The following is a 13,580-nucleotide window of genomic DNA, read 5'->3' on the forward strand; positions in this document are numbered from 1 at the left end:
ATAAAAATCTACCACATAAAAAAGATAAACAAAGCTAAACAAAGGATTATTAATCTTCCTGAAAATAACAATGCTTGACAAGAAAAATAAGCTTGAAACAATGTCAAGCTAATGTTACATTCTATCTGGGTAATTATTCTTCATTTAAGATGTTCTCTCACTTTCCCTTAAATTTGCTTTAATAACTTTCTAGTTGATAACATTTAGACCAAGAAAAGCAAAATAATTTGTATTTTTACGGTGAGATGCAAGCTACTGAACATGATTCATTATAGCGGAGATTATCTTAAGAGATGCTTCACGTCAGCCCTGTGCTATCCTAGTGCTGAAAGCAACCCAACAAATAATTATGCAAAAGCACATTATAGCACTACTTTACTGACTAGCGCAACACAGTTAGAATGCACAATATCTTTCATCCCGGTACCCAGAAACTTGCCATCAGTCAGCAGCCTACCAGTATTTCTACCAGACTTTCTACATAAACACTGTTTTTAATTACAAGTCTATTTATATCTCACATATATAGCCCAAACTTCAGAAAAAAATAAATTTTTTCTTAAGTAATAGATCATAAAATAAAATGAACATTTCTAATTAATATCACAAGACTCTGAAATTTAGAACTAATATGCAGAACTGGTTTTGTTTAGTTTTCAACCTCTTACCTAACATATTGTCTTTCACAAGACATACTGATTCTAGGATAAGTCAATGAAAGTTGCAACAAGGAAAATTCTGGTTAGATACAGTAGGAAAAAAGTACACAGTGAAGTAGTCAAAGATAGAACACCAAGCGAGGCTGCAAGATCTTTACCCTTGGAGATATTCAAAGCCAAGATAGATAGGGCCCTGAGGGACGTGATCTTACTTTGAAATTGTAGCCCTGCTTTCAGCAGGAATTTACCCTACAACGTTATGACAATGTGGAGGACTTCCATAGGCCCACTGGAAGTGTACACATGCTAGCTGACTTATTATACATTTGCAATGTTTTCATCTTACATAAAGAAAAAGGAGTATAACTGGATGCAAATATAAGATCACTGTATCCAAGGTATGATGGATTGCATGGATTTAAAAAGACACCCATCACTTTAAGTGTAATATTTCACACATATCACACTATTAGCTGAAACCAAAGCAGGAGCATATTACTTTCCTCATCACTTCTGGATGTATACTTTACTTTGGAAGCAAAAAGTGGCTGAGAACCCATCCTGGAAACATACATGATCGTCACACAGAACAGCCCTGGAATTATTTCAGGTACCTAAAGAAGCAAGTGGTTTAAACTAAGAGATCCAAAAAACACAGGCAAGGGAAGAGGCCATATAACAAAGTCAAGCTGTTGAGTTCAACTCCTAGTCTGGAGATTCCATCCCTGGAGGCATTCGAAGCCAGGCTGGATGTTGCTCTGGGCAGCCTGGTCTAGTGATTGGCGATCCTGCCCACAGCAGGGGTGTTGAAACTAGATGATCATTCTGGTCCTTTTCAACCCAGGCCATGACTACGGAAAACCCCTCCTATGATTCTATGAATCATCGGCTCCCACGATAACAAAATTTGATCAACAAACAAAATGAAAACAAAGAAGAATCATTCTAGGGCTGATTCAAAAATGAAAAGAAAAAAAGAAAAGTAATCATACATCTTTGTTAAAGTTCTGAACTCACTTCCAATGGCAAACACCTGCTTTCTTTCAAGTGAATATGTTATTCATGGCACTGGTGAATGAATAACTCAGAGGAAGCTGCTCCTGAACCAGTACTAATTTAAAATTTAAGACATCATTAAAGAGTTTCCTAAAGAGTAAGTGCAACTAAAAATGTTGCATCAGCAATGTGAGTGGAAAAAAAATAAACCTGAATATTCTTTTGTAAGCAAACCCAAAGCTAAGAGAAAACTCAAATCAAAATATATATTCTCAGACTGTTGGAAACCTTTAATTCCTCAATCCTTGAAACATAAGTATAAGCAACCATTAAAACAAACTAGATTCAAGATTCCCATAGCCTAATTTAAAATTTTAAACAAACCTCCAAAACACAGGGATGTCTTCTATGAGACATTCTGCTGACTTTAAGAAAAAATCTGTATAAATTAGCACACATGAGCAGCAGCTTCTCATGAATGTTAATACAAATAATCTAAATTCAATAAATGCAAAGAGAGGGGAAACATGAGAAAGCAATTCAGCTACTGCTTATCTGAAAGGAAAGAAAGTTAGGAGAAATAGGAATTCTATTTTGTCCTGATGACACAGAAGAAATAACACTTTCCAAGTTCCATCACCAATGTTTCATTGACTGTCAATAGTGTTTAGGTGCTGAAATACTTCTATTGCTTTTTTAAAAATAAAGATTTAAATTAAAAAAAAATGTTACTAAAAGTAGCTACATTTCCATCAAAAAGAACGCTTTGCATTTAATTGTAGGTGTCTCAAAAGCCTTCACGCTCTATCCCTTCCCCCATTACCTCAATTCCAATGTCTGAGCCTAACATTCATCATAGCAGTCTTTATTACTTTTGGAAGTTCATTGAAGCAAGAGACAACTCTAATATTTATTTGGATGGTGCCTGATGCACATTTTCAGACTGAGAAATATGCTGCAATTACTCCATTTCCAAGCTAGGAAATAAATATCACTAGTTACCAAAAAGTAATTTAAACTGAATCCATCAATTGTTAATATCTATCATCAAATGATTTCTGTTGATGATTCTTTCACATAAAAATATGAATTACAAAATCTTCAAATCATAAGGTCCTCATTCCTAAGGAAGTATATTAGAACATCAATATCTGTTCTTAGAAATTTTTAAGTTTCCAAATCCAGGTAATTAGCTGGCATGATTACTAAGGAAACAACTGGCAGTGAACTCTACATCACACTGGAAAGGTACAAGACTTCACATCAACAATAATGTATTGACATTTAAATACCTCTTCATTGTCCCTGGTAGATCCAAACTGAGTGGAATTTGATAGGAGGATGCTAAAGTGTCATCCACAGCCTTGCTTATCTCCTGTAGCTCTCTCAAAGAAACACAGCCAAGTAAAGTAGTCAGTTCACAGTCCTGTGACTGAATAAGCCTATCTTGTTCTTCAATTTTTCTCTGTAGCTGTTGATCTTTTTCTTCTAACACAGACAGTCTCACTCGGATGTCTTCAATTTCTTTCTGCATAGAACAGAAACCTCAGTTTACTATGAACAAAATGAAAGAAATGGCTATGCTCCTAGGAAAATGTCTTAGAAATAGCATAAAATAAGGTTGTTCCATTTAATGCAACACTAGATGAGGAGACAGCCTTCTGCTGACATGCAATTTCTTTCATCCACTGTGCTTAGAAGCTCTAGCAATTCTACAGTCTGAAGCTCCCCTACGCTTCTCAACACCATATTTCAGATTCCCCTGGCAGAATCAAATGTGACAGGCACATTTTGCCTATCACCAGTACTTCCTAAGTTAAAAAATTTTGTTAAAAAAGGTAAAATAATAAATAAATCAATCAATCAATCTATCTCAGTCCAACCACAGTCATAGAATCCTGCGTCAGACTGGCTGGTGATCAATAACCTGTCCATCCTACTGCAATATATTCCTGCAATGGTTCCTCTAGACTTCTCATTCAATATTAAACATTTTATGGTAGTGATGTTTCTTGCAAAAGAATATTCCATTTTTTCCTTGGAAACCCAAGAGACAGCTTGTACCAAGAGGAGAACTTCATAAAGGAATCCGAGTTGTCTAGTTAATAAAATTACTTAATATATGGCCCTTGGCTAACTTGTCCTAGGATTTGAAAAGTGAGTTAAGAAAAAAAATCAAAGTAGAGCTATTTGCTAAGATGTTGAATGTCATACTGGAGCATTTGCTTTTATGTCTACATTTCTTATGTTCTCTGTGAAACTACAAGCCACTTAATCTATTATCTGCATGCACAGTCACAGACTGAATGTTCACCATCTTCCATACAATCAAAAGGAAGAGTCTCTGAAGTGCTACCTAGAGACTCTCAACAGAAATCAAAGCTCAAATTCCCCATTACCATATTCAGACCAGTCAAAGAGAACAGACTTTTTTCAGAGACCTTTCCCAGGTAAGTAAGTAGGCATTACAAAATTCACTTTAAAAAGTACCATGTAGCTTTTTATTATAATTCACTACTTAATTCTCTATCTGTAAAATGGCAATAGAAACGTCTCTTCACTCTAGGGCAGTTGCAGAGACAAAATTAAGCCAGTTTGAATCACTCAGATACCATGTTGATTAATGTTTTAAAAAGAGCTCATTCACAAAGTAATGAATCTGCATCCGAAAGAGGGTTTCAATGGTGCACAGTAAAAAGCTTTCGAGGCCAAATATTAAGTAATGAAGATAAAATGTTATTTTTTGTATCTATCTCAAGAAGCATTTTCCATTTTCAACAAAATATAAAAAAACAGACATTCAGAAGAAAAAATAGCATGCTTATACAACTGACTTTCAGGTTCTTTTAACATTTTTAGTGTATTTTAAGTGAAGTTCAGTTCACTAATATTCACTTTATAAACATATTCAGGTTTTTTGCTCTAGCAAGCTGTCTGTATTACTTAAAACAAGAAGAAATAGATGCTTGCACATTAAAAGACTGAACTGGCTCAAAGAATTCCACTTATATTAGTGCTCTGGACTACATTTAGCAATTGTTTTCTTCCTTTTTATTCCTTTAGATTTAGCTACAAGAAAACAGCGTGGCCTGTATTTCAACCCACAGGCATTTGTCAAGAGCAAAAAGGTCAGCAGGCCAAAAGCATCAGTTTTGTTTCTCTGAGTCTCAAATCAGGCTTTTAGTGTGCACAAAAGACAATTCTGTCTCTGTATTACTGGATTGGGAATACTGCCAAAATCTTAATAGCTCTACTTAATACAAAGACCTTCATATTCTTTGAAAATGTAGTAATTGCAATCTTTGCAATATGCGGCGTAAAGGGGAACAGAACAGGAGATGAACAGAATTTGGTTTTAAAAATACACTTTTAGTACTGAAACATTTTTATAGCTCAAATACCAGAATCAGCATTCACAAAGAAAAAACTATTCTGCTCAGGAACAGGTTACATTTATTCTTGAGAGAATGGAAATTTTAGCCAGCAAGCTGGAATTTTCTCTCTTTTCCAGAAATGTCAAGGAGCCTTTAATGTGCTCTTGGGCAGCCTCCAGGGATGGGTAAAAAGGACTTAAAGTCTCAGCATGGAGCAACAGATGATATTTAGCTCACTAAACATAACTTGGATGTTTACTTTTTGGATTTGGGTTTAAACTGAGATTTCTAACATGACAGCTAATCACTACTGATTGTGAGACTCCTGATTTCACACACAAGCTCATGTTGTCCACAAAGCATAGATCACAGTAGAAACATTACAATAAAAACAGTAAATTTCAGATACTCTCACATGCTCTTTACAAGCCCAAAAAGTATATGCAGAAATAAAAGAAGAGACAACAACAGGAAAGTGAAAGTAGGGCAGAGGATAATTAATAAACAGATTAGATTACGTGTGATTTTGGGCTTGATCAATTTTTAAGAAATGCCAGGAGTCACCAACCATTACAGGTCAGACTTCTTCAGCACTTAGAATTCATGATCATTTTGACAAGCCCTCATAGCATGCCTGTAAAGGGCATGCTAATTTGTCCCTAGCATCATTATATAGAAATAAAAATACACCCAAAACAATCATAGAAACATTACCTGGCATCAGGTCTTAAGGACATCATTTTTCTGTTGATTATTTTGATATGGTTGGATGGATACAAGGATTACAAAAACTAGTTTTCTAGACACTGTTAAATCTAAACTACATCCACTCTTGATGATTGAGGAAATAAATCTAAACAATGACGACTCGATCAAAAGAGTTTGCAGTGGTCATCTAAGATGTTTTTCTCCATTTCATTCTTCTTTATATGTAAACAAGTATGTACACATATATGTATACCTACATGTATATGTAAACATGTATACATATATGCAGAGGCGCATGTATTTATATGTATACACAGTTCATTGCACTATTGGATTCAACAAAGGAGGAAAACAAAATTAATGAGATTTCAGGGAAAGAAAGCACAGAAATAAAGCTAAGATGTCCAACTGCTGAATGTGATCACGAAAGTTTAAAAGGAGAAGGAGCAAAGACTTGTAATAGACAGTAAACTGAGATTTTTGAAGGACAGAGAAAAAAAATAACTAAATTATACTTAAAAGCTTGTAGATTTACAATTGGACAGGAGCTATCTTAAAACATTCAACCAATTACCAACCATTACCACACCACTGACATCATGTGTCTGTGTAAAGCTATCACTGGCAAATGACAAGTGCTCCATATAGACTGCTGCATTGTAATGAAACATTTTGATCACTTTCAGGACCAAAAGCTGGCAAATCACATATTGATAATCAAATCTAACCAGAAATTGGTCACAGATTGCTTCCTCCAAAATTCTTCCCGTCTTCAAATAAAAACTTCTGAAGATTAGTGAAATTTAAAAATGGCAAATTAGAACATAAAGAGCACACTTAGAAGGCTAACAGGGAAAATTAAAGCATACACACAAGCCACTGAGCCTTCCAGCTCTGCTTTTCTTTAATGAGATTAACACAACTCCTATGGCTGCCATCTCCAATCATCACTTAGATTATTAAATGGATTACAGCCAAGGCTTTAATTGCTGCACAGAACGAAGTATTACAATAAGTTTATTTAATTCTATGTGACAGCTTACAAGCTTTTCCCCCCCACAGCACTGGTTGTTATAGATAACTTGGCAGTCCTTTTACCTGTAAACATTTCTTTTCTTGCAAAAGGTCATTTTGTTTCATGGCCAAAACCTGTAGCCTCTCCTGGTAAGTGGATCTCAACAGTTTATATCTGTTTTCGTGCCAGAGTTGGGTTTCTTCATTTCTATGCCTTTTCAGGGAGGAAAGACAAAAGCTAGAAGTCAGTTTTCTCACTGGGTATTGACTTCACAAAGATTAAAGAGACAAGAATACTACGTGTTACCTTCAGAGCTGTAACAATCCATCACCAGAATGATTACATCTTAAACATCTACACAGTTAGAGAACAAGACATTCTCCTTGGCATATCTTCCTTATTATATCAAACATTTACACTGTTTTTACAACACGCTGAAGAAAGTAAAAGGAAAACTTACGTAGCTCGAGGCTTCCCCCAGCTACTTCACTTTTCAGAAATTTATCTTTCACCGCCTTCAAAGAGACAAAACTAAGGCATGTAATTTCTATCAATACAGAGAGAAACCTCTTTTAGACAGAAGTTTAGAAACTTGCCAAAGCCATTTTTGCAGCTTCTGTCAGCTTTTGGAACCCACACTAGAGATCATCTGGAGCGTTTGCTCCACAATGCCAGATTTTATTTTTCCTCTTGCACAGCGAGTTCTTTAAAAATCACAGTCAGTGGGATTCCTCACAGTGGTTGGTACAACGCTCAGCTGTAAATCTTTGCATGATTGGACCCCAAGGTAATCAGTGTGTTACATTAAGTGTCAAGTTTATAATAATCCTCTCAAAATGCACCTGCAAACAAGGCAAATCTATTCTGTCACACGTTTCTGCATAAGGGCATGCGTTCTTGTAAGACCAATTGCATGTCCATGTTCATCTCTAGAGACAAGCATGTGCATCTCCACATAAAAGGTAATGATACATTTCAACATCTTGTTTAAAAATAAAAAAAACTGTCTCAGATAAAGGATGGTTTTAAAGCATGATTTCACACTGTTATCTTGCAAAGCATACATTCATGCCATATACAAAACATGCATTAGAAGTGGTGCAAGCAGGACTAATCACACAAGTATGATCTCCATGCACAGCTGTTTAATAATATGAAGCAAAAGTGATTCATGTCTCTCCTGCAGGATCATTAGAATACACACGTGCTTTACACCCTTCTCTACGGGCTGAAGAATACACTAAAAAAGGCAAAAGGAAAAGTTCTAATATAAACTACATTAATACTCAAAATTGACATAAGAATTGTATACCTGCATTTCTACAATGACAAAGTAAATCAAACACTTGTATGTGAGGTTCTAGGCCACCTTTGCATATATGTGCCTTGCATTACAGATCATTGTGGCTTTGAACAACATTTCTCAGCAGCTCTGAAGAGTATTAAGAAAAAAAAAAGAAGAAAAAAATCTGTATCTTTCTGAAAACTGAATGCAATAGAAATTCTGAGCAGCTGATCAAAATTTAGAAAACATTCCACAGTCAACAAACGTTATTCTTGGAATCCCTGAGAAATTGCCTGTACTTCTGTCTGTTTGATTTTGAGGAAATAGAAACAAGATCTCCCTGATCTCACTGAACCTATGTGATCAAACGAACATGGCACTGTTCCTAACCAAACTTGACTCCTACCATGCACCCACAATACCACAGTGTCAAACACTGAACGCATTTACCAAAAAAATGTTCTCGTAACTTAATCATGTAAAACAAATCCAAGGCATGAATGTCAGTCTCATATATTAAACTTGCCATATAAACTTCAAATTTATAAGGTTCTTCATTTGCAAAAAGATGAGATTGACTTGATTACTGTAAAACTACAATGTTCTGGTCTTCTAGGGCTAGTCTGTATAATTTGTTTCATTTTCCAGATAAAAAAAAAGAAACCTTGGAAATCCTGGCTTTATTCTGATTCAAAACAAAAAACAAAGAATGAAGCCAACAAATTTTCCTTGAAGAAGTGGTAGTGTTTTCCAGCTGTATTTTATAAAAACACTGTTGGAACAGTAAAATTTTAAACTGTTCTTCACCCCTGGTGAAGACAAAGTTTTGCTTGCTCTATCAACAAAGGAGCCAGACTGCAGACAAAGTGGTGTGAAAGGCTACAAATCAAGCAAGAGAGATAAAAGGTGCACAGCAACAGTCAAACTCAAGCTCAAAGAAAGGAGAATGTTCAAGACATAAAAGTGAGGAGTAAGAGGATATTCATCTGACCCTCAAGAATGGTACTGCTCTCACACCTCTGCAAAGAGAAGAGTTACAGATAAAGCCATTAGAAGAACAGAAAAGCTTCCATAACTGTATACATAATATATAATAAATATAGGGTGCTCCAGAAGTAGTGCTTCCTATTTATTTTTGACACAAAGAGCATAATAACACTACTTGATAGAACAAATTCTCAGCCACAAAATACTATTTTTCAACACAGTCACCTTCATTAGCTATACCCTTTTGCCCACAACAAACAAAAGCCTGTATACTACACTCAAATATCTGCATGGGAGTGCAGAACGTGGCAGAGATGACCTACTGTCACCATCACTGAAACACACCACCCACCACCTGACTGTGCTCACATCCACTATTTGGTCTCCATACATTCAGCAAACATCAATCAAGGTGTCAGTGGGAGCAACTTTTTCCACGTGGAGGAATTCCATGCCACACCTTTGCTTCATATGCGCTTCCATGTCAGATTTTACTGCCTCTGCTGCCATCTGTCACACAACAACAATACGTAACAGAATATTGGCAGGAAGGTCCAGCCTCTACTATCGTATCACCACTATCTGCTTCTGATGCCATGAGTTAACAAAATAAATTTAAGGCATTACTTCTGGAGCAGATATATGTACTCACATCTATAGAATACTTTTTTTAATTATTATTATTTAATAAAAATTAGCAGGCCACACTTCAGGGAGCTATAGTGAATCAATCTATATGACATAGAAAACAACCTCACTTCTAAAATCAAAAACATTGTTATAAATTAATGCACACAGGGAAAATATTTTAATGACAAAATGCTTTAAAGTAATCTTTAAGTAATAGTAAAACAGCTTCTTAGGGGCTCAGAAGGCAGAAGAAAATAGAGAGTAAAGTTAAACATTTCTCATTACTAAATTCTATACATATTGGCTAAAAAGACCTTTAAAAGTCAATAGATGATAGGATTTATTGAGAAATAATCTGTAGAGATTTTAACTAATTTTCAGATATATTAAAAATTTATATATACCAAAATTTATTGACTAGCACACATTGCAGCCTTTATATGTGCAAGCTGCCAAAATATAAAAGCCTTTTCTTCTTTTATTTATGCTATAGCATTTGATAATAGCTTCCAAAACCTGGAAATGAATAATCCTCTTACTTTTAACAACAGTAAGCAGTAGCACAGCTGAAGGGAGATCTAGGAAAAGAGACAACCTTTTCTTTCTAAGCTAACTACCTCCCTTGGGTCATGCAAGGCATTTCACATTCCCCGACTTTGAAGCCGTTCTTGCTTCAAGAGAAGGCTGAGAAGTTATTTTTGTGACTTTGTACAGTGCAGAGTGCATTACTGCCACCTAACAAGCGATGCATAAAAGGAAGCTCCCAAAGATCTATACATCTCAGAGAGTAACCTGTTTTTACTTTATATTTGAATGCTCTTTCACTGCCTGAAAAAGGAGCATCAGAATTAACTCCGTAAGGAGCCATTACTCAAACCGCCTTACACTGTTGCTGGGTCAGGATTCAATCCCATTCTCACTCAACGTCATTGAGAAAAGTTCAGTTTGAGTCACCGGTTCACAATAATCAGCATTTTTAAAAGCAATTCTAAATGAAACATAGGAAAAAAGAAGAGAGAGCAAATTTTTATAAATGTGTTTCATATTTCTATGCCAGAAGGTCCTTACAAATTTGCATTAAAATTCATCACAAACTGTGTTCCGTACTTCATGAAAAGCAGAAGTGTCGTTTTACATAAGGAGTCAATGAACTTACCCATCCGCAGCCCAACACAATACTGCTTGAATTTGAGTGACAAACCTATCCAAAAAACTGCTAATTGAAGGATGTCTTGAAGGAAGTTGAAATTTCAAAGAATGTTTTTCTTTCTCCAGTTCTTCTAATTTCCGTCTAAATTTCTCAGCTAGAGAAGAAATTACAAAAAAAAAAAGTGAAGAAGAAAGGTTGATCAATAAGAAGTAAAGTCTACATCACAAATAGTTCTTCTCTTTTGATAAAATATTTCAGTCTCTTTTGCTCCAGAATGAAGTATTAGGAGTACAACAGTCAATATCAGATAATCAGGATGCTAAATGACTTTCTTTTATGACAAGACATAATTGCAGGCTTCTCAGCAATTTTATTGAGTTTTAATTTGGTAAAGCTCAAACTTAACATCCATACTCTTTTCCAAAAATAACAACTCTGAAACTAAATTATATGAAAACTCATTCTCCACTGCTCTATTTTAAAACAATCTTAGATGGCAATTACACATCTGAAGTCTGAATTTTGAAAAACAGCACTGTTACTAGATCAAGAACTGCAGAACTGCCTGAATCTCAAGATTACATTTCAGCAGAAAATGCACATGCAATTATAGAAATTTTAACAATTCTCTTATTCTAGGCTCTCCTGAATTACATCTAGCTTAACAAATACAAATGGTAGTGCTTTGACTCTACTGTATCTCTGTTGACCTAGAGTCACTTCTTATATAAGTTAGTCTTTACTTTGTCTCCTTTCTCTGTGTAGAAAAGAAAAGAAAATGATTCCAAATACAGATAGTTATTTCTGGTACATTTATCCTCTATTTCTATAGTGCAAGTATACTAGGCAAGAAAAAACACATACAGCCAAGAAGTCTCACTGATACAAAATAAAACGCCTTTGATGATACATTAATCAAATCAGAGAGTTTTGAGCTGGTCCACAAATGTAAAAATCTTTACAGCTCAGTACTTTCCTTGTGACACTACTGTCCACAGTTTTGCGTGATAAGCATTCCTTTCCCTCTAACATTTTCAATACACATTACTACCAGAATAACACCTCTTTGTGAATGCTTTTTACTGCTCATTTTCTTCTTTATCCTCAAAGAGGTGTTAAGAAGAGGGGTTGTTTACATTAGCTACTTCAGTACAATGATCCATTTTTACAATAATCCATCCTTAGTTTTGATGTCCCTTCTGCTATGGTGGTGATGGGAAAAATAAAGACATATAACATGCTAACAAGACTAGATTTTCTCCCTAGGTCAGTAGACTGTTCAAGAATAGCTTAACGCATGCTATTATTATTATTACTAAGGTGCAAAATGCTTTCAGAATGCTCTAGCCAAGATTGTCATCTCCCAGGTTACTGCAGATTCCAGGCACTTCCTGAACACGGCCTAAAGGATTGCAAGGAGCAATGGGTTCTGACATAGCTCCTCATGCACTACCTAAACCAGATTATTCTAATCAGAAAGTAGGGCAACTAATTGTGGAACAAACCCTGAGCCTTCTGGAAATGCCTTGAGTTAGCTTTCTTTCCCTAGAGACTCTGTCACAGCAGATGAGGCAACCAAGCAACTGATTGCAGACAATAGTAGACAACAGTTTGGACAAGGATATATTAGTAGCTCCTTACAGATAGGGGGAAAAAAAAAAAAAAAAAAAAAAAAAAAAAACCAATAAGCAAACATCCAAGCTAATGCCAACCCAAAGCAGGATGTCTATTACAGAGCATCATAGAGATTTACTGACATCAGATCAGAAACAACATCCAGAACCACTCACTCTGTGTGTGTAAACAGCATATAATTATCTAGCAGTCAAATTTTAAAAGAAATGTCGGTGATCTTGGATGTCAAAGTAGGTAAGATTGTTCCATGCTGGGACACCTCCAAAACCCTCCTTTATCAGCAACTCCACAGGATATCCATAAATGACATCAAGCTGAGTGGTGTAGTTTACATACTTGACATGGGGAATAAACTTGTAACCCAAGTAAGATTACAAAGCAGATATGGTTTATTCAGCGATACGCGTCTGCCTGGTCCAAGGGTGATAGATCTACCTAACTTGCACACCATTTGGAAAAAACGTGCTACTGATACAGGCCAAAGTAATACATAGCCAATAGTTTTCCCGGAATTCGGATACATACTCATTACAGCCCCGAGAGTTCATTAGCACGCAGACCCTCCTCTCTTGCGCGCACAGAGTGGGCCATGGGATGGAGATTTTTTGTTTTACAGCGAAAAGGCTCAGAAGTCTTCGTGAGGAAACTTCTAACCCTTTGGGGGGGAGGGCATCCTCCAAACTGGTTTCTTCTAGCCCTGTGGACATCTAATTAGCTCCCTGCCAGATGTCTCTGGGTCATTCTCAAACCTTATCAGCGTGGCCTTCATTCCCCTCACTATCCCAGACCTAGTGTCTGCCATCCCTTATTTTTCTAACAAACTCCACATTCTTACTTCTATAAATTATCTCTAACTATCCCCCTTCACCTCCCTTATTCTCAGTTACTGTGAAGCCTTCTTGCCTTTTTATTTTCACCTATGAGGCCCTTCTCACCTTTCATGTTAGAAGGAAGAGATGCTATCCAGAGAGATCTGGACAGGCTTAAGAAGTGAAGGAGAAAATTCTTTACTGTGAGGGTGGTGAGACAGGTTGCCCAGAGAGGTTGTGGATGCCCCCTCCCTGGAAGCATTCAAGGCCAGGCTGGATGGGGCTTTGAGCAACTTGGTCTAGTGGGAGGCATCCCTGCCTATAGCAGGGGG

The 13,580-nt window shown here is 36.2% G+C and overlaps 1 protein-coding gene across 3 annotated transcripts in view; it reads right to left on the bottom strand.

The window, feature by feature from the left end:
• Positions 1–13,580, bottom strand: part of DISC1 (DISC1 scaffold protein) — a 201,503-nt gene that overhangs the window by 128,155 nt on the left and 59,768 nt on the right. For all 3 annotated transcript variants that reach the window (XR_002111993.2, XM_031552422.1, XM_010707011.3), the window contains exons 4-6: positions 10,811–10,958; positions 6,836–6,965; positions 2,948–3,183 (exon numbers count right to left, since the gene is read on the bottom strand). Coding sequence is in view for 2 of the 3 variants with exons in the window: in XM_031552422.1 (XP_031408282.1) it covers positions 2,948–3,183; positions 6,836–6,965; positions 10,811–10,958 (514 nt within the window). In the remaining variant the exon portion in view is untranslated. The remainder of the gene's footprint in view (positions 1–2,947; positions 3,184–6,835; positions 6,966–10,810; positions 10,959–13,580) is intronic.

This window comes from Meleagris gallopavo, chromosome 2 (assembly GCF_000146605.3).
Source record: "Meleagris gallopavo isolate NT-WF06-2002-E0010 breed Aviagen turkey brand Nicholas breeding stock chromosome 2, Turkey_5.1, whole genome shotgun sequence".
NCBI classification, from domain to species: domain Eukaryota; kingdom Metazoa; phylum Chordata; class Aves; order Galliformes; family Phasianidae; genus Meleagris; species Meleagris gallopavo.